General features: G+C 36.0%; 1 protein-coding gene across 4 annotated transcripts in view; it reads left to right on the top strand.

Annotated features, from left to right (window-relative positions):
- The window catches only part of ARHGAP20 (Rho GTPase activating protein 20), a 196795-nt gene that overhangs the window by 14141 nt on the left and 162529 nt on the right, over positions 1-20125 (top strand). For all 4 annotated transcript variants that reach the window (XM_043898804.1, XM_043898823.1, XM_043898795.1 and 1 more), the window contains exon 2: positions 7180-7262. In XM_043898804.1, coding sequence (XP_043754739.1) covers positions 7183-7262 — 80 coding nt within the window. In that variant the 5' untranslated portion in view covers positions 7180-7182. The remainder of the gene's footprint in view (positions 1-7179; positions 7263-20125) is intronic.

Raw genomic sequence — 20125 nt, 5'->3', positions numbered from 1 at the left:
GATAGTGGGAAGCTTTAGCTCGTCCAGTGGTCGAAACCTTGTGATGATAGGATGTAGAAGCAAGGGGCAGGGGTAGAAATAACTACTTTTTCCCTTGCAGGGCCACTGTCTTTGGGGTATGTCTCCACAAGTTAATGATTCAGGTGTGTCGGGAAGACAAGAAACAGTTCATTGTTCACTGAATTGTACAGATCACCCACAAAGGATGAGTCGAATTTGAGTAAACTAAGTTGTAAATTTGATTAAGCATTTTTTTCTGTCTTTGAAACTTTAGAGTCTTAAAAGCTTTCCTCAAAGCCCTTAATTTAATACTATGCTAATTTTAAATATTTGAAAGTGGCTTTAGCAAATTTGACTTAAATTCGACTGAAGTGCTTGAATTTTTTCCTTCATAAAGTAGCTGGAACAAAACAAAGTATGAAAAATTGCAGCTCACCTGATGTGACTCTCTTATCCTGGTCCTTTCTTTTGATAGGCTTTCCCCCCTTTACATCTCTTTGAGAACTAAGAATGACCAGATTCTGAGTGATTTCACCATTCCAAAAGTAGTTTTTTGTCTCCTGGTTGATACTTTTAGGTTCCAAAAATAGTTCTTTATCTCCTGGTTGATACAACGTTAAAATTCCGCTGAAAGACTACATATAGGTTTTTATATAAACAGTGTTTTATGCCTTGTTGAAAGTAAAAGAACAAAACTTTTTCTTCCATAACCTGCTTGCAACTTTAGATTCCTACACAGGCGCACTTGCTTTACCACCTTAAACTCTCAGATAAAGGTGAGAATTTCCTATGAAAATACTGGAGAAGTAGGGGAGTATCTGTGGCAAACCACAGTATGCAGGTTGGCATATTCCTCAGGTCTCTGAGGAATTCAGATGAGGAGCCACTCAAAACATTTTGTACAAAAATGTACTGGACAAAAAAAATAAGTAATTTTCATGTATTATACTTCAGATGATTGTTGTATGAACAAGGAAAAATATAGCTTCTGGCTATGAACCAGTTTGCTGGGCTAGACCTCGGTAGTTTAGTAGTTTGGTAGCTCATTTTTGTTTTACTCATTTTAAGAGCTTTGTTGAGATATAATTTACATAGCATACAGTTCAGTCACTTAAAAGTGTATATTCAGTGGCTTTAAGTATATTCCTAGAGCTGTGCATCCATCACAATTTTAGAACATTTTCATGACCACAAAAAGAAATACTGTACCCCTTAGGTGTTACACCCCAATTTTCTCATCCCCCAAACCCAAGACAAGCACTAACCTACTTTTAGTTCCTATAGATTTGTTTATTGTGAATATTTCACTTAAATGGAGTCATATAGTATACTGTGGTCCTTTGGGACTGAATTCTTTTAATTAGCATAATGTTTTCAAGATTCATCTATGTTGTTGCACATTCATTGCTGCTTTTATTGGCAAGTAATATTCTATTTTATGAATATACCACATTTTGTTTATGCAGTCCTCAGTTGATGGACATTGGTGTTGTTTCTACTTTTTGACTATTATGAATAATGTTGCTGTGAGCATTCATGCACATGTTTTTGTGTGGACATATGTTCTCATTTCTCTTGGTTACATACCCAAGAGGAATTGCAGGATTGTATGGTAACTCAGTGTTTAGCCATTTGCAGAACTTCCGAGGTAGCATCACCATTTTACATTCCTACCAACTGTGGAATAAGTTTAATTTCTCCACATCTTTACACTTGTTGTCTTTTTATTGTCTTGATATTAAGACAATAAAGATATTGTCTTGATAATAAGATATTAGCTCATCTTGATAAGTATAAAGTGGTATTTCATAGTTTTAATTTGTGCTTTCCTGGTGGCTGACAATGTTGAGCGTCTTTTCTTGTGCTTTTTGGCTGTTTATATCTTCTTAAGAGAACTTCCTATTCAGATCCATTTTTAAATTAGCCTACTTTATTGAGTCGTAACAGTTCTTTAAATATTCTGGATACAAACCCCTTATCAGATATATGATTTGCAAAAATGTCCTCCGATTCTGTGGGCTTTCTTTTCAGTTTCTTAATAATGTCCTTTGAAGCATAGAAATTTTAACCTTGATGATGTTCAATTTAATTTTTGTTGTTGTTTGTGCTTTTGGGGTCATATCTAAGAAACCATTACCTAGTCTGTGGTCATAGATATTTATGCCGGTGTTTTCTTCTAACATTTTTATAGCTTCACCTCTTTTAGATTGTTGATCCATTTTGAGTTAATTTTTATATATGGTATAAGATATGAATCCAACTTCATTCTTTTGCATGTAGATATCCAGTTGTCCCAGCAACATTTGTTGACAAATGATTAGCTTTTATTATATGATAGATGTTTACCATGAAACTCCATGATAATGTAAATGTCAGTGAAAGTCATTCATTCGTTTCTGACTCTTTGCAACCCCATAGACTATACAGTCCATGGAATTCTCCAGGCCAGAATACTGGAGTGGGTAACCTTTCTCTTCTGCAGGGAATCTTCCCAACCCAGGGATCGAACCCAGGTCTCCCACATTGCAGGCTACCAGCTGAGCCACCAGGGAAGTCCAATGTAAATGTCAACACTATGTCAAAAGCTGTCATTTGCAATGTACAAGGATGACTCTCACCATCCAGTTCCATAGCAGATGCTTACATTTCCTAGTGACAGTGTTCCAACAGAACCCCTTTAAGTAAGTGTGTTTGCCTTTCTGTGTGTGTTGGGAACAGTAGCATAGATGTGGAAAATGAGTACATTTTAAAATTCACTGAAAACCTTCATTTACTAAGTATATAATTTGTACCAGGTATTGTACTGGGCTCTAGTAATGCAAGGATAGGCCTGCTACAGAGGAGAATTTCAGTAATTGTTGAAAGACAGGATAAAGTTTGGAAAGATGGGAGAACGTTTGGATATAGCCCTTGCTCTCAAGAAAGAGATAGATAATTATAATGTGAAGTGTTTTAATTGAGGTGTAGCTATAAAGTTAGTTAGGAACACAGGTTTTCAACATTTAGTTCATCTAACCAATTAAAGAATTGAAGTGGAAAGCACCTTCCAGATTAGCTGGTAATGTTGCTATAGTTTGTATTATTATTGAAATATAAAAGAAAAATTAATTACAGGCATTTGGTTTTTACCTTCATTTACCTCTATTCATTTATTCTTTTTCAGAATAGGTTTTTTGCCTCTAATACTGAATATAGCTGCAGAGGGGGCAGCTTAGGAAACCAAAGATTTCATTTCTCTCTAGTGTTCATGTTATACTTTCCTAATAAATGGCTACTAGCATAAAGACGTCCGTTTTTAAAATTTAATCACAATTCCCTTTTACAACTCTGTCTAAGCCCCTCCTCATTGTTCCCATTTGCTAGCAGAGTAGCAAATAAATCCTACTTCATAATTTGTTTTTTAGCTTATATAAAAGTCTTGTTTAGTTTTTTTGGGTTGCTTAAGCCTTGGCTTAATTAATTGGTACAAAGTCAAGAAAATCACTTCTAAAAGATTCATGCAGTTGATTTTTTTGCCTATATCAATTTTCAAGATTATCTTTTAAAAAACTACTCACTTTCAGAATGGCGTCTAATATTTGTGATGTAATCTCATTATAGATATAAAGCATTTGGGCATTCTGAAAAGCCACACTGTGGATTGTGATTCTAACCTCACAAAGAAAATATACACTGTTTTAAACCTATCTGCTCGTTTCCTGTGAGGCAAAGTATTGTCGTTTTCTCTGTCGCTGAGCAAGTGGGAAATTTGTTGGTGCTGATATGTCCATAGCTTCAACCTGTCCTGACAAGTTTGTATTATTATAGATTTAGAAAGGAATCAGTAGTCGCCTTCTATTTTTGTGTATTTTATTTCACAGTTGTTAATAGACAAAGAAATCTAAGTCTTTATTGCCTGAGCACAGATTCTTCGACAGATGAGTGAATTTTTTTTGAAGTCACCATTGGTTCTTTATTTGGCTACACTTTTGAGCCAAAAAAAAAAAAAAAAATGCGTACTTTGAATGAATTAATACCTAGATCCCCATTATATTGACAACTCTTAAGACTTCTTTTTACTTAGAGAAATGAATCGTATGAATTCTAAATTCATTGTGTATATAATGTTTATTTTCTTGCATATCCAGGGTGAATCTTTGGTAGACACTTACCATGAAAATATCAGAAATAGAAGTCACCTAAGAGACTATGTAGTCCAGATTTTCTCACTTTCTATATAAGGAAATGGAGACCCAGAGGAGTGTGTGATTTACCTTAGGCTGCATATCTGATTAGTAATGAAGTGAGCCTCAGTACACGCAATAGGACTTCAAATATTATTTTGCCTGTAGTTTGACTGCAGTATCTAAATATGACTCCACCAAATGAGGTAGATACACCCCACATTTGATTCATCACACATCTACCAATTTATAACTAAGAAAAGTGAAAGTTGCTCAGTTGAGCCCGACTCCTTGTGACCCTGAGGGAACCCTCCAGGCCACAATACTGGAGTGGGTAGCCATTCCCTTCTCCAGGTTCTTCCCAACCCAGGAATCGAACCCAGGTCTCCTGCATTGCAGGCGGGTTCTTTACCAGCTGAGCCACCAGGGAAGCCCATAACTAAGAAAACACAGTCTAATGACTGCATACAAATAGGTACAAATAGTCTGCTATATTAGACCTCTATGAAAAACTATTTTAGAAACATCTCTACAGAAGAAAATTTGTCACTCTTCTTTAATTATCCATTCTCATGTTTAATAGCCATCACTCAGAAAGATTTCTTTATACCAAAAAGTTTCAAATCTGGAGTCCATGGATCCCTAAAGAATCCATATTCGGGGGTTTCTGAACCCCTTGACATTAGTGCATAATTTCTTTCACAGCTTTTATAAATTTCTTGATAAATCCACTGCCCAGGATCAACCTGGATTCTCAGTCTACAGTATAGCTACATTGCTTTTCACCTTATCTTCTTTGGAAGACACTTGGTATCCTCTGTATAATAACTCTGCATTACCTTGGAGACTTACTGTTTCCAAATGAAGAATCATTTTAATTTGTCAGATCATTTTAACTTGTCTTAGGTTTTTTTCTTTTTTCCACATTTTAAATCATTTTTATGGCTGTCTTTTGAATTCTTTCCAAATTCTTTGTAAGCCTGAAAGCCAAGGAGCTCAGAATTAGAAATCATATGTTAATGAAGATCTTGTTTAGGCACTTGGATCTGCTGAGAGTGGTGTCAGAGGATTAGGAGCAGCAGAAGTAAGACCGCTGAGATAGGTGCAGGAATGTCACCCCTCCACATACCCTGCACCCCCTCACTCAGAAAGGCTAGGCAGAAACTCAAGGTCGAAACAGACCAAGGGTAAGGGGCCCAGGTCAAGCTTAAAGGACTGGGAGTATTTCAAAGTTCAAAGCATAGTACCTAGATCCTGAATAAAAGGATTCAAATTCAAGAAAAGAAATAGGAATCAAACCTAGACCTGAAGGTGAAACAGAATCCTGCAGAAAATCTACATAGTAAGGAACCGTCACCTTTCTAAGTAAAGTCAACCCAATCTTCCAGAACTGAAACTCTTCATATGGGAACAGCCCACTGGTAATACTTGTCTACCCAACTTCCCTTCACCCTGCAACCTCTACATTCACACTGGCCTCAGGGTACTAGATTCCTCAGAGTTGTGTTCCCAGGAGATGTGACTAGTGGAAACAGTAAGATACAGCTTACAAGCTATAATATATAAAGTAGTTTCTCAAAGTCACTGGGGTTCAGGGGGATTACGGATTCTCTGGGAATCTGATGAAAACTGTGGGCTTTCTCTCCAGAAGGAAGGCACCAAATATATATCATGTTAAAAAATTTATGCAATTTAACCTGCCCTGAGACTGATTCAGTCTCCTGATGGATAAGTATGGTATGCTGTATTTCTTACCCGTTTGTTTCCTGTTCTTTATTAATGTTTTATATGATTGTTTCAATTGTCTGAGCTATACCAAGGAGATTAGGGCATTTTGTCTTCACATGTGAGCCAAAGGATTAATGCAGGGAATAGCAACACTGAGGCCATGACCCTGCTGACAACGGTGATTGGAGAGAGATCCGTGGCGGGCATGGTGAATTGAGGGGGAAAGAGTTGTGCCAAAGAAGTCTAGTGTCCCCTTTTCACGGGATGATTTTTCTTCTCTTAGGGTGATCTACATGTTATTAGTTAAGAAGCAGTTCCTTTGTGAATCATGTAATGAGACACGGAGCTACTTGGTTTTATGTGTTTTTTCTTAGAGCAGTTCCCAGTCCCAAATGTGGCTGGCCTAGGTCTCCTCAGGTAGAGGGCGAGACTTCTGGCCAGGAAAGGGTGAGAGGGCAGGGCAGGAAGGATGCTTTGGTAACACAGCCTGAACTTCATTCATGGCTGTTTGTGACTAGATTGTAAATTTTATACATTTATGTCCAGTGGCTCACCCTCGGACTCTTGAGGTGATAAATCTATAAGACTGAAAATTTAGAGAGTAATTATCTGGATAATTCAAATTTAATAAAACCTCACCACAAAGTTTAGGTCCTGTAGAACACAGTACTGAATTATCCAATTAATCCTATATTTAGATAGCACTTAGAAAAGAAAAAAAAAATTCTTTTTTTAAGTTACAATAAACAAAAAACTTTTGAAGAACAGATTCCTAAATGTGTAAATATTTAAGTTTAAATGTCTATTAAATGTGTAAAAATCTAGTCTCCATCTTGTGCTTTAACTACTTATTTTTTCCCTTTACTTTGTCTTTTCAAATTCTGTCTTTCACTAAAGCCCGGTTTTGGGGCCTACCCTGCCAATGAAAGAGCGCTATCGGCTACTCTGATGGCATTTTGGAGGATAAAGTAATCCAGTCCTGTCTTTGGCATGGGGCCTGGCATGTAATAAGCAATAAAACTGCAGTTGACGATGATGGTTGTGATGCTGTTTTCTCAAATACTCTCGTCAATATTTAATCTCCTTATTCTCTGGCCATAAGAAATACTTACTTTCTGACATTTACTATCTTTAGTTTAGATGTTATTATTTTATTTCCATAATAAAATTGCACACTTCTTGGTAGGCAAGCATAGGCATACAAAACTTGCTGAGTTGGATTGAAAGTTGTTATTTACCGGCTGTATAAGCCACGTGATCTTCATTGTATGTTTTTTCCCCTCAACAGAAAATGAAAACACTAGCAGAAAGGAGGAGGAGTGCTCCATCTCTTATCCTGGATAAAGCCCTGCAAAAGCGGCCCAGTACCAAGTAAGTGGGAAGCTTTGTACTACTCGTTTGGTATCTGCTGCATTTCTTTTATGTGTGTGGTTTGTTTGCTTCTTATCAGGACCAGAATTCTCTGTTAAATAATGGAAAACATGACTTCTGTTATGAGTTCACTTAATAAGACCTATTCTTTATGAGAAATGAAAAGCCTTTTGAGAGCTGGTGATCTGTTTCTTTAAAATTGATTCAGAAGTGAATCTTACATCCAGTGGTACACAAACATGCATGTTCCACATATTGTAAAAGTTTTATTTTTGGAAACAATTACAAATCAGAATACTAAATATGAGTTATTTTAACCAGTATACATGTTTGGTTATACACAAACTTTTGCTTACTTTTTATCATAAGGTGATGCCCATACAAAGGTAAAAGGCAGATTTTTAGGAATTTTAGATATGAAAAAAGATAAAGATTAATAAAAGATTGAGTGCTGATTGCTTTTAGACATTATTGGTTAGAGTAATTAGTGATTAATTAATGAAGTTTGAAGTGGAAAAACAGGCTAAATGTCTACTGAAATGACCATTTCACCTATTGAAGCTAAATACTATTTCTGTGGACATTGTAAGAGTTTTCTGTAATATGTAGAAATTGAATGGCTTTTCAGTCACTAATTTATTCAATAATTCTTAATGGCATTTTAACTCAGAGCCTTTTTATGTTCAAGGGAATCCAGCAATGCTTTTCTACTAATACATGAATCCTTTTATGTAAGGTCTGGTCTTTATCACCTTTCTAAAGGTGAAGATATATCTGATATTTATGTGAATGGTGTACTGATTTAACATGAAATCTATGTGAAGGCATGGCATTTTTTTTCATTTTTTAAAAATTTATTTTTTAATTGAAGGATAGTTGCTTTACAGGACTTTTTTTTTCTGTCAAACCTCAACATGAATCAGCCATAGGTATGCATATGTCCCCTCCCTGTTGAACCTCCCTCCCATCTCCCTCCCCATCCCACCCCTCTAGGTTGATACAGAGCCCCTGTTTGAGTTTCCTGAGATATACAGCAAATTCCCGTTGGCTATCTATTTTACATATGGTAATATAAGTTTCCATGTTACTCTTTCCACACATCTCACCCTCTCCTCCCCTTTCCCAATGTCCATAAGTCTGTTCTCTAGGTCTGTTTCCCTATTGCTGCCTTGCAAATAAATTCATCAGTACCATCTTTCTAGATTACATATATATGTGTTAGATTACAATATTTATCTTTCTCTTTCTGACTCACTTCACTCTGTATAATAGGCTCTAGGTTCATCCACCTCATTAGACTCAAATGAATTCCTGACTCAAATGTGTTCCTTTTTATGGCTGAGTAATATTCCATTGTGTATATGTACCACATATGTTCTTTATCCATTCATCTGTCGATGGACCTCTAGGTTGCTTCCATGTTCTACCTATTGTATACAGTGCTGCAATGTTGGAGTACATGTGTATTTTTCAATTTTGCTTTCCTAAGGGTATATGTCTAGGAGTGGGATTTCTGGATCATATGGTGGTTTTATTCCTAGTTCTTTAAGGAATATCCATACTGTCTTCCATAGTGGCTGTATCAATTTACATTCCCACCAATGGTGCAAGAGGGTTCCCTTTTCTCCAAACCCTCTCTAGCATTTATTGTTTATAGACTTTTTGATGATGGTTATTCTGACCAGTGTGAAGTGATATCTCATTGTAGTTTTGATTTGCATTTCTCTAATAATGACCCTGATGCTGGGAGGGATTGGGGGCAGGAGGAGAAGGGGACGACAGAGGATGAGATGGCTGGATGGCATCACTGACTTGATGGGCATGAATTTGAGTAAACTCCGGGAGTTAGTGATGGACAGGGAGGCCTGGCGTGCTGCGATTCATGGGGTCGCAAAGAGTCGGACACTACTGAGAGACTGAACTGAACTGAACTGAGCTGAATAATGAGCAATGTTGAGCGTCTTTTCTTGTGTTTGTTAGCCATCTGTATGTCTTCTTTGGAGAAATGTCTGTTTAGGTCTTTTCCCCACTTTTTGATTGGGTTGTTTGTTTTCTTGGTATTGAGTTGTATGGGCCACTTGATATTTTGGAAATTAATCCTTTGTCGGTTGTTTCATTTGCTATTATTTTCCCCCATTCTGAGGGTTTTCTTTTCACCTTGTTTATAGTTTCCTTTACTATACAAAAACTTTTAAGTTTAATTAGGTCCCACTTGTTTACTTTTGTTTTTATTTCCATTGTTTTTATTTCCCTTACTCTAGGGGGTGGGTCAGAGTGGATATTGCTTTGATTTATGTCATCGAGTGTTCTGCCTATACTTTCCTCTAAGAGTTTTAAAGTTTCTGGTCTTAGATTTAGGTCTTTAATCCATTTTGAGTTTATCTTTGTGTGTGGTTTTAGGAGGTGTTCTAATTTCATTCTTTTACATGTAACTGTCCAGTTTTCCCAGCACCACTTGTTGAAGAGGCTGTCTTTGCCCCATTGTATATTTTTGCCTCCTTTGTCGAAAACAAGGTACCCATAGGTGTGTGGGTTTATTTCTAGGCTTTCTGTCTTGTTCTTTTGGTCTATATTTCTGTTTTTGTATCAGTACCACACTGTCTTGATGATTGTAGCTTTGTAATATAATCTGAAGTCAGGAAGGTTGATTCCTCCAGCTTCATTCTTTCTCAAGACTGCTTTGGCTATTCGGAGTCTTTCATATTTCCATATGAATTGTGCAATTTTTCGTTCTAGTTCTGTGAAAAATGCTGTTTGTAATTTGGTAGGGATCACATTGAATCTGTAGATTGCATTTGGTAGTATAGTCATTTTCACAATATTGATTCTTCCTACCTAGGAACATGAAATATCTCTCCATCTGTTTATGTCATCTTTTATTTTTTTCATTGGTGTCTTAAAATTTTCTTTATACTTTCTTTTTTCTCCTTAGGTAGGTTTATTCCTAAATATTTTATTCTTTTTGTTGCTGTGGTTAATGGGATTGATTCCTTAATTTCTCTTTCTGAATTTTCATTGTTCGTATATAGGAATGCAAGTGATTTCTGTGCATTGATTTTGTATCCTGTGACTTTGTGAACTTCACTGATTAGCTCTAGTAATTTTCTAATAGTATCTGTAAGGTTTTCTGTGTACAGTATCATGTCATCTGTTAACAGTGAGAGCTTTACTTCTTCTTTTCTGTTCTGGATTCCTTTCACTTCTTTTTCTTCTCTGATTGCTATAGCTAAGACTTCCAAAATTATGTTGAATAATAGTGGTGAGAGTGGACACCCTTGTCCTGTTCTTGATCTCAGGGGGAATGCTTTCAGTTTTCCACCATTGAGAATAATGTTTCCTGTAGGCTTATCATATATGGCCTTTAGTATGTTGAGGTAGGTTCCTTCTGTGCCCATTTTTTGAAGAGTTTTAATCATAAAAGGGTGCTGAATTTTGTCAGAGGCTTTTTCTGCATCTATGGAGATTATCATATGGTTTTTATCTTTCAATTTGTTAATATGGTGTATCACATTGATTGATTTGCCTGTATTGAAGAATGGCTTGGAATTTTTTGATGGTCCAAAATAAATTATACAGCCAAATCCAATGAGTGAAACTTTCAAAATACTTAGGTCAGTGTCCTTTTTTTTCTTTTTTTAATTAATCACTCAATTGTGTCTGACTTTCTTACTCCATGGGCTATAGCCCAAGAGTCTCCTCTGTCCATGGAATTCTCCAGGGAAGAATACTGGAGTGGGTAGCCATTCCCTTCTCCAGAGAATCTTCCCAACCAAGGGATCAAACCTCAGTCTCCCGCATTGAAGACAAATCCTTTACTGTAAGCCACCAGGGAAGCCCCAGTCTCCCCTAAGTACTCAGCAAGTTGTCAGACTCAAGCAGCGTCCCTGGCTGCCCTAAGATGATGCACTCTTTAGTCATTGGATTGATCAGAAAACTTAAATTACTTTTAATAGATGCCTAATCAAAATTTAATTAGGAAGATATTCTGCCAATGAATAGTATAGAAATACACTTTAGTGACATATAAAAATGGCTTTCGGATTGTTTGAAATTATATATCTTTGGATTGGGGCTTCTCTGATAGCTTAGTTGGTAAAGAATCCACCTGCAATGCAGGAGACCCTGGTTGGATTCCTGGGTTGGGAAGATCCGCTGGACAAGGGATAGGCTACCTGCTCCAGTATTCTTGGACTTCTCTTGTGGCTCAGCTGATAAAGAATCTGCCTGCAATGTGGGAGACTTGGGTTCAATCCCTGGATTGGGAAGATCCCCTGGAGAATTCCATGGACTGTACAGTCCATGGGGTCGCAAAGAGTTGGACATGACTGAGCGACTTTCATCTTTGCATTAGTGGTGGGTTAAATAAAGAATGATTGTATCTTCACAGTTTGACTTTGATTACCTAAAAAAAAAATTCAAGAGAATTTTTTTTAGGGGAGGTACAGAGAAAAGGCAGAAGTTGTCTTTAATTCTGCTACATTTGTAAAAAATAGCTTTATTTAACCACTTTTTAAAAAATAAACAATTTTAGGTAAAATTTTTGTTGGAAGGTCCTGCAATGGATGTGTGCTAGGCTCTTCAATTAAAAATAACCCTTATTTATATCAGAGAAGCTTTAGCTCTAAATCAGGGGTCAAATAGTAGCACACCTACCCTCTAACCCAGGGTGAGAATATGCAACAGTATGCATGCAGGTACTGAAAGTTTATATAGACCAGGGATTCTCAATAGGGTGGTATTACCCTCCAGGGGACACTTTGGAATTTTGTGAAGCATTTGAGTTTGTCTTAATGTTTAAGGGGCAGTTGCCAGAGATGCTAGATATCGTGTAATGAATAGGACATCCTGTATAACAATTATATGGCTCCTGCATAGTTCTTGAATGTCTTGTGTATGACATATTTGTGAAGCGGGGTGGGGGGGACTATAAAATTACCTATACCTATAACCTAACTCTGTATATAAATGCAAAGTATTTATATTCTCTTATGTAGATTTATTAGCACTAAATGTTTCAGAAACCTAGCTACCTCACTTACCAAGAGGTAAGTGTACTTTGTACTGTTTGGAATCATTTCAGAAAGTCACTTGATTTATGTCATTTTCTTGAACTTGTTGCATAGAATGGTTTCTTATCATTCTACCTATCTTAAATCTAAATATATTCATTATAAGTAGATGTACACCCTTGACTATTTCATTGTCTTTTAATGTAGTCATGAATGAGCATATACATATTGAAATATATAATTTATTATTAATTACTTTCATTTTCCTTTATATTACTGTTAGGATATTATACTGACACTTTTGAAATTCTGTTAAATATCTGTGAATTTTATTTCATGATAGAAATGGAGAAATTGAAATAAATGTACTGATGTATACATTTGTCCTTTATATAACAAAGGGACATTGGATCTAATAGGGTTGAGGATCACTGATAAGGAGAAAATACTAGGTTAGGGGAAAAAAATTACACTTACTGACTTACTGGGGTTGTTTTGGGTTAGAGAACCAATATGATAATATACAAACATGTCCTTGCCCACTCCTGCCTCCCTATCACCTCTGCAGTAATTGGTGCTTATATTAGAGTTAGTTCCCCAGATTCCTGCCTCAGAAATGAGAAAACATGATGGGTTTTGTCAAAATAACCATAGGGGAAGAAGTATATATAAGTTGAAGTTGGATGTTTTAATCTTCAGTTTATTTCTTGTGAGTTTCTCTTGATCAGTAATGTGAGTGTCTAGTTCTGGGTAATAGGACCTATCTTATAATACTTTTTACACTGCGTAGTATTGAGTGACTAATATGTGTAGCAAAAAAAAAAAAAACAGCTACTGGGTGTTGAATGTGTATGCAATTTGTGTAAGTAGTATAATCCCTTGAAGGAGGAAATGGCCACCCACTCAAGTGTCCTTGCCTGGAGAATCCCGTAGACAGAGGAGCCTGGTCAGCTATGGTCCTTAGGGTCACAAACAGTTGGACAGAACTGAAGTGACTTAGCATAGCAGCAGTGTAATCTCAGGATCAGAAAGAACCTTAAAGGTCAGCTAGTCTGCTGGTTTGTGAAGCTTTTTAAGTCAGCGTTCTGCAGTGGGACCCAGGCATCTACATCCTCTTCATAAACTCTTCATAGTTGATTCTGATACACTCTTGATGGAAAACTACCTACAGTAGGCTACCAAAAAATCCGTTCTTATAAGAATACTTTTAAAAAGGGAATACTGAACCAAAATTTTAAGAAAGTACAGAATTATAGTACATATTTCTTATAAAGTTGTGTGAACATTAAAAAACCAAAAGCAAAGTCCCCACTCCATCCCTGGGGGTAACCATGATTAATCATTTGTATGTACTTCTAAACCTTTGTCTATGCAAGTGTAATTAAAATTTGTATTTTCTTTCTGTAATGTTTAAATTCTCACTTTAATATAGATAAATTAGTTCTTTGTATTTTTCAAGTCTTGCATTCTTTTTAAGAGATCAAATCCTATTATAGTAACCTTTCAAGAAAGCCTTTGAATTTGTCCTTTATATAATGTACACTCTTGAAAAGTTTTATCAATCAAATTTTACTAATTATTAATGAGTTTGATTTTTTTTTCATTTATTTTTATTAGTTGGAGGCTAATTAGTTTACAATATTGAAGTGGGTTTTGTCATACATTGACATATGAGTTTGATATTTTAAAGAAACTTTATAGTGAATTTTTTTATAAAATAAATCTTTTCAGAGTAGCTAAGAATAACTCAAGTTTTCATGACTGGAATTTTGCTTTTCTATGATTTATACCCAGAAAACAAGGAAAATTTATAAAGTCTATGCTAAGCACACCTACTTCAAGTAAAATTTTATGCAACAAAATTCTACTACCTAAAAAGAATCCTTACAATCTCTTTGCATGTAACATCATGGGAATTAATCTATAAAATATTTGTATAGAGTGTGGGGATAGATAGCAAAGATATTGAGTGTTTTATTTATTAGCACTGCATATTTCTTGAAATAGATCGATCCATCACAGCACTTCATATTTCTTTAAACCTATATTTGATTTTGCTTTACCAGTATAACATTACTATTTCTACTGTTGTCTTCTAATTAAGGTGTTATTTTAATAATTAATAACTTATAGGTGATAAAGTTTTTGTCCAAAGTTTAGCAGTAATTCACAGAGGATTTAATGGAATCATTTCATTTAGCAGCTGTTGCACCTTAACTTTTTAACCTACTTATTATTAATGGAGAATGATTGCTTTACAGTTTTGTGTTGGTTTATGCTGTATATCAACACGAGTCAGTCACAGATACAAGTGTGTCACCTCTCTTATGAACCTCCCTCCCACCCTATCCTACCCCTCTAGATTGTCAGAGAGCACCAGGTTTGAGCTCCCTATGTCATACAGTAAATTCCCACTGGCTATATTAATTTTACACATGGTGTGTTATGTTTCAATGCTACTCTCTCAATTCACCCCACCCTCTCCTTTCCCCCATGTGTCCAGAGTGTGTCCTCAATGTCTGCATCACCATTGCTGCCCTGTGGATAGCTGCATCAGTACCATCTTTCTAGATTCCATGTGTGTGTGTGTATATATATGTATATGCATTCCAATAATATGTGATTCCAATAATATACAATATTTGTCTTTCTCTTTCTGAGTTATTTCACTCTGTGTAATAGGCTCTAGGTTCATCCATCTCATAAGAACTGAGTCAAATGCATTGCTTATTATGGCTAAGAAATATTCCATCGTATATATGTACCACAAATTCTTTACCCATTCATCTGTCAATGGACATCTAGGTTACTTCCACTCACTAGCTATTGTAAATAGTGCTGCAGTGAACATTGAGGTGCATAAGTCTTTTCAATTATGGTTTCCTAGTAGTGGGATTACTGGGTCATATGATGGTTTTATTCATAGATTTTTTTTTTTTTAAGGACTGTCCATACTGTTCTCTATAGTGGCTGTATCAACTTGCATTCCCACCAACAGTGCAAGAGGGCTCCTTATTCTCCACACCCTCTCCAGAATTTATGTTTGTAGACTTTTTGATAATGGCCATTCTGACCAGTGTGAGATGGTACCTCGTTGTGGTTTTGATTTGCATTTCTGTAATAGTGATGTTGAGAATCTTTTCATGTGTTTCTTAGTCATCTTTATGTCTTCTTTGGAGAAATATCTGTTTAGGTCTTCTGCCCACTTTTTGATGATGTTATTTGTTTTTGTGGTATTGAGCTGTGTGAGCTGCTTATATATTTTTTAGATTAATCCATTGTCAGTTGTTCCATTTGCTATTATTTTCTCCCATTATGAGGGTTGTTATTTACTTTGCTTATAATTTCCTTCATTGTGCAAATGCTTTTAAGTTTAATTAGATCCAATTTATTTTTCTTTGTGTTTATTTCCATTATTCTAGGAAGTGGGTTACAGAGGATCTTGCTGTGATTTATGTCAAAGAGTATTCAGCCTCAGTTTTCCTCTAAGAGATTTATAGTTTGTTGTCTTACATTTAGGTCTTTAATCCATTTTGATATGATTTTTGTGTATGGTGTTAGAAAGCATTCTAATTTCATTCTTTTACACATAGATGCCCAGTTTTTCCAGCACCACTTATTTGAAGAGACTGTCTTTTCTCCATTGTATATTTTTGCCACATTTATCAAAGACAAGATGTCCATTGGAGTATAGGTTTATCTCTCACCTTTCTATCTCGTCCTGTTGGTCTATATTTCTGTTTTTGTACCAGTACCATATTTTCTTGATGACTATAGCTTTGTAATATAGTCTAAAGTCAGGAAGGTTGATTCCTCCAGTTCTATACTTCTTTCTCTAGATTGCTTTGGATATGTGGGGTCTTTTGCATTTCCATACAGATTGTGAAATTATTTGTCCTAGTTCTGTGAAAAATACCATTGGTAGTTAGATAGGTATTGCATTAAATCTATAGATTGCTTTGGGTAGTACAGTCATTTTCACAATATTGATTCTTCCTGTCTAGGAACCTGGTGTATCTATCTATCTATTTGTGTCATCTTTAATTTCTTTCATCAGTGTCTTACAGTTTTCTGCATACAGGTATTTTGTCTCTTTGGGTAAACTTATTCCTAAGTATTTTATTTTTGTTGTTGCAATGGTGACTGGGATTCTTTCCTTAATTTCTCTTTCTTATTTTTCATTGTCAGTGTATAAGAGTGTAAGGGATTTCTGTATATTAACTTTACATCCTGCAACTTTACTGTATTCATTGATGCTGCTGCTGTGAGCGCTAATTTTCTGGTGCTATCTTGAGCGTTTTCTGTTATAAAAAATGATGTCATCTGAAACAGTGAGAGTTTTACTTCTTTCCCAGTCTGAATTCCTTTTGTTTCTTTTTCTTCTAGATGGCTGTGGCTAGGACTTCCAAAACTATGTTGAATAATAGTGATGAGAGTAGGCACCCTTGTCTTGTTTCTGATTTTAGAGGAAATGCTTTCAGGTTTTCACTATTGAGAATAATATTTGCTGTGGGTTTGTCATCTGTGGCCTTTATCATGTTGAGGCGTGTTCCTTCTATGCCTACTTTCTGGAGAGTTTTTGTCATAAATGAGTGTTGGAATTTTGTCAAATGTTTTCTCTGCATTTATTGAGATGATCATATGATTTTTATCTTTAATTTGTTAATATGGTGTATCATAGTGATTGATCTGTGTGTATTGAAGAATCCTTGCATCCCTGGGATAAAACCTACTTGATGATGATATATGATCTTTTTAATGTGTTGTTGGATTCTGTTTACTAGAAGCTTGTTGAGGATCTTTTACATCTGTGCTCATCAGTGATATTGACCTGTAATTTTCCTTTTTGTGACATATTTGTTTGGTGTTGGTATCAGAGTGATGGTGGCCACGTAGAATGAGTTTGGGGACTTTCCTTCCACTGCAATTTTCTGAAAGAGTTTGAGTAGGATAGGTATTAGCTCTTCTCTCAACTCTTGGTAGAGTATGCCTATGAAGCCATCTGATACTGGGCTTTTATTTGTTGGAAGCTTTTTTTATTACAGTTTCAATTTTTGTGTCTGTGATTGGTCTGTTCATATTTTCTGTTTCTTCCTGTTTCAATTTTAGAAGGTTATGCTCTCTAAGAATTTGTCCATTTCTTCCAGGTGATCCATTTTATTGGCATATAGTTGCTCATAGTAGTCTTTTATGATCCTTTGTATTTCTGTGTTGTCTGATGTAACTTTTCTTTGTTCATTTATAATTTTATTGATTTGGGTCTTCTGCCTTTTTTTCCTTGATGAATCTGGCTAACAGTTTGTCAGTTTTGCTCATCTTCTCAAAGAACCAACTTTTAGTTTTATTGATCTTTGCTATTGTCCCCTGATCTTCTTTTTCGTTTATATTTTGCTCTGATTTATGGTTTCCTTCCTTCTGCTAACTTTGGGGGTTTTGTTCTTTTTTATCTAGTTGCTTTTGATATAAGGTTAGATTGTTTATTCCATGATTTTCTTGTTTCTTGAGGTAGACTTGTATTGCTATAAACTTCCCCCATAGCACTGCATTCAATGCAGCTGATAGGTTTTGAGTTGTGCTTTCACTGTCATTTTTTTCAAAGTATATTTTGATTTCTTTTTTGCATTCTTCAGTGATTTGTTGGTTATTCAGAATTGATTGCTTAACCTCCATGTGTTTTTTCCCTGCTTTTTTCCTGTAGTTGATATCTAGTCTTATAGTGTTGTGGTCAGATAAGATGCTTGAAATGATTTCAGGGTGTTTCTTTTTTTAAATTTCATAAGGCTTTATTTATGAACTAAGATGTGATCTATCCTAGTGACAGTTCTATGTGCACTTGAGAAAAAAGTGAAATCTTTTGTTTTTTTTATGAAATACCCTGTAGATATCAGTTAGGTCCAATTGGTCCAGTGTGTCATTCAAAGCTTGTGTTTCCTTATTAATTTTCTGTTTGGAAGACCTGTCCATTGGTGTCAGTGGGGTGTAAAAATCCTCCACTATTATCATGTTATTGTCAATTTGCCCTTTTATAGTTGTTAGCATTTGCATTAGTATTGAGGTTTTCCTATGTTGGGAGCATATATATTTATAGTTGTTATATCATCTTCTTGGATTGATCACTTGATCATTATTTAGAGTCCTTCCTTGTCTCTTGTAACAGCCTTTATTTTAAATCTATTTTATCTGAGTATTGCTGCTCCCACTTTTTTTAAAATTTCCATTTGCATGGTATATCTTTTTCTAATTCCTCACTTTCAGTCTGTGTGTGTCCCCAGGCCTGAGGTGGGTCTCTTGTAGACAGAATATATAGGGGTTTTGTTTTTGTATCCATTCAGCCCACCTGTGTCTTTTGGATGGAGCATTTAGTCCATTTACATTTAAGGTACTTAATGATATGTATGATCCTATTGCCATTTACTTTATTGTTTCAGGTTTGCTTTTGTAGGCCTTTTCTTTCTGCTGTGTTTCCCTGTCTAAAGAAGTTCCTTTAACCTTTGTTATAAAACTGGTTTGGTGGTGCTGAATTCTCTTAACTTTTGCTTGTCTGTAAAGCTTTTGATTTCTCCTTTAAATCTAAAGCAGATCCTTGCTGTATTCGAGTAATCTTGGCTGTAAGTTTTTTCCTTTCATCACTTTAAGTATATCCTGCCACTTCCTTCCAGCCTGCACAGTTTCTGTTGAGAGATCAGCTCTTGGCCTTATTTTATGGTAATCCCCTTGTATGTTATTTGTTGCTTTTCCCTTGCTGCTTTTATGTTTGTTCTTTGTGCTTAAATTTTGTTAGTTTGATTAATATGTATCTTGGTGTGTTTCTCCTTGGTTTATCCTGAATGGGACTCTTTGGGCTCCCTGAACTTGGTTGTCTTATTAGCTTTCCCATTTTAGACAAATTTTCTACTATAATCTCCTCAAATACTTTTTTTTATGCCCTTTCATTTTGTCTTCTTCTTGGGCCCCCTGTGATTCAAATGTTGTTATGTTTAATGTCCCAGAGGTCCCAGAGACTGTCCTCATTTCTTTTTATTCTCTTTTCTTTAGTCTGCTCTGCTTCAGTTATTCCTATACTTACCCTTCTTCTGCCTCAGATAGTCTCCTATTGGTTCCCTCTGCCCATTGGTCTCCTCTAGTGTATTTTTTAATCTCAGTTATTGTGTTGTTCATTGTTTATTATCTATTCTTAATTCTTCTAGTCCCTTGTTAAACATTTGTTGTAACTTTCTGACTCGTGCTTCCAGTCTATTTATCTGTGCCTCCATTTCATTTCCAAGATTTTGGTTCATCTTTCTACAGTTACTCTTATTTCTTTGTCAGGTCGAGTGCTTATTTCTGCTTCATTTGTTTGGTCTTGTGGGTTTTTACCGTGTTTTTCATCTACTGCATCTTTCTCTGTCTTTTCATTTTGTTTAATTTACTGTGTTTGAAATCTCCTTTCTGCAGCCTGGAGGGTCGTAGTTCCTCTTAATTCTGGAGTCTATCCCCTGTGAGTGGGGTCAGACCAGTGTCATGGGTGGGAGGACTTGTGCCTGTGGTCTGGTGGATGGAGCTGGCTCTTGTCTCTGAAGTGCATGTCCGATAGTATGTTGTGAGGTGTCTATGGGCTTCGTGTGGCTTTAGGCAGCCTTTCTACTAATGGACGGTGTTGTGTTTCTGTCTTGCTAATGTTTTGGCATGAGACTTCTGGCACTGGAGCTTGCTGGCCTTTGGGTGGTGTTTGCTGTCCACGTTAGACGGAGGCCTTTGGGAAAGCTTTTGTTGATTATTGTTCCATGGGATTGGAAATTCTCTGGTGGTCCAAAGTCCTGGACTCAGGTCTCCTACCTCAGGGGTAGGGAAGGCACATGAAAAGTGAAAGGTCAC

This window comes from Cervus elaphus, chromosome 1 (assembly GCF_910594005.1).
Source record: "Cervus elaphus chromosome 1, mCerEla1.1, whole genome shotgun sequence".
NCBI lineage: Eukaryota > Metazoa > Chordata > Mammalia > Artiodactyla > Cervidae > Cervus > Cervus elaphus.
The sequence above is the reverse complement of the archived record's forward strand: the minus strand, read 5'-3'. Positions and strand labels throughout refer to the sequence as shown.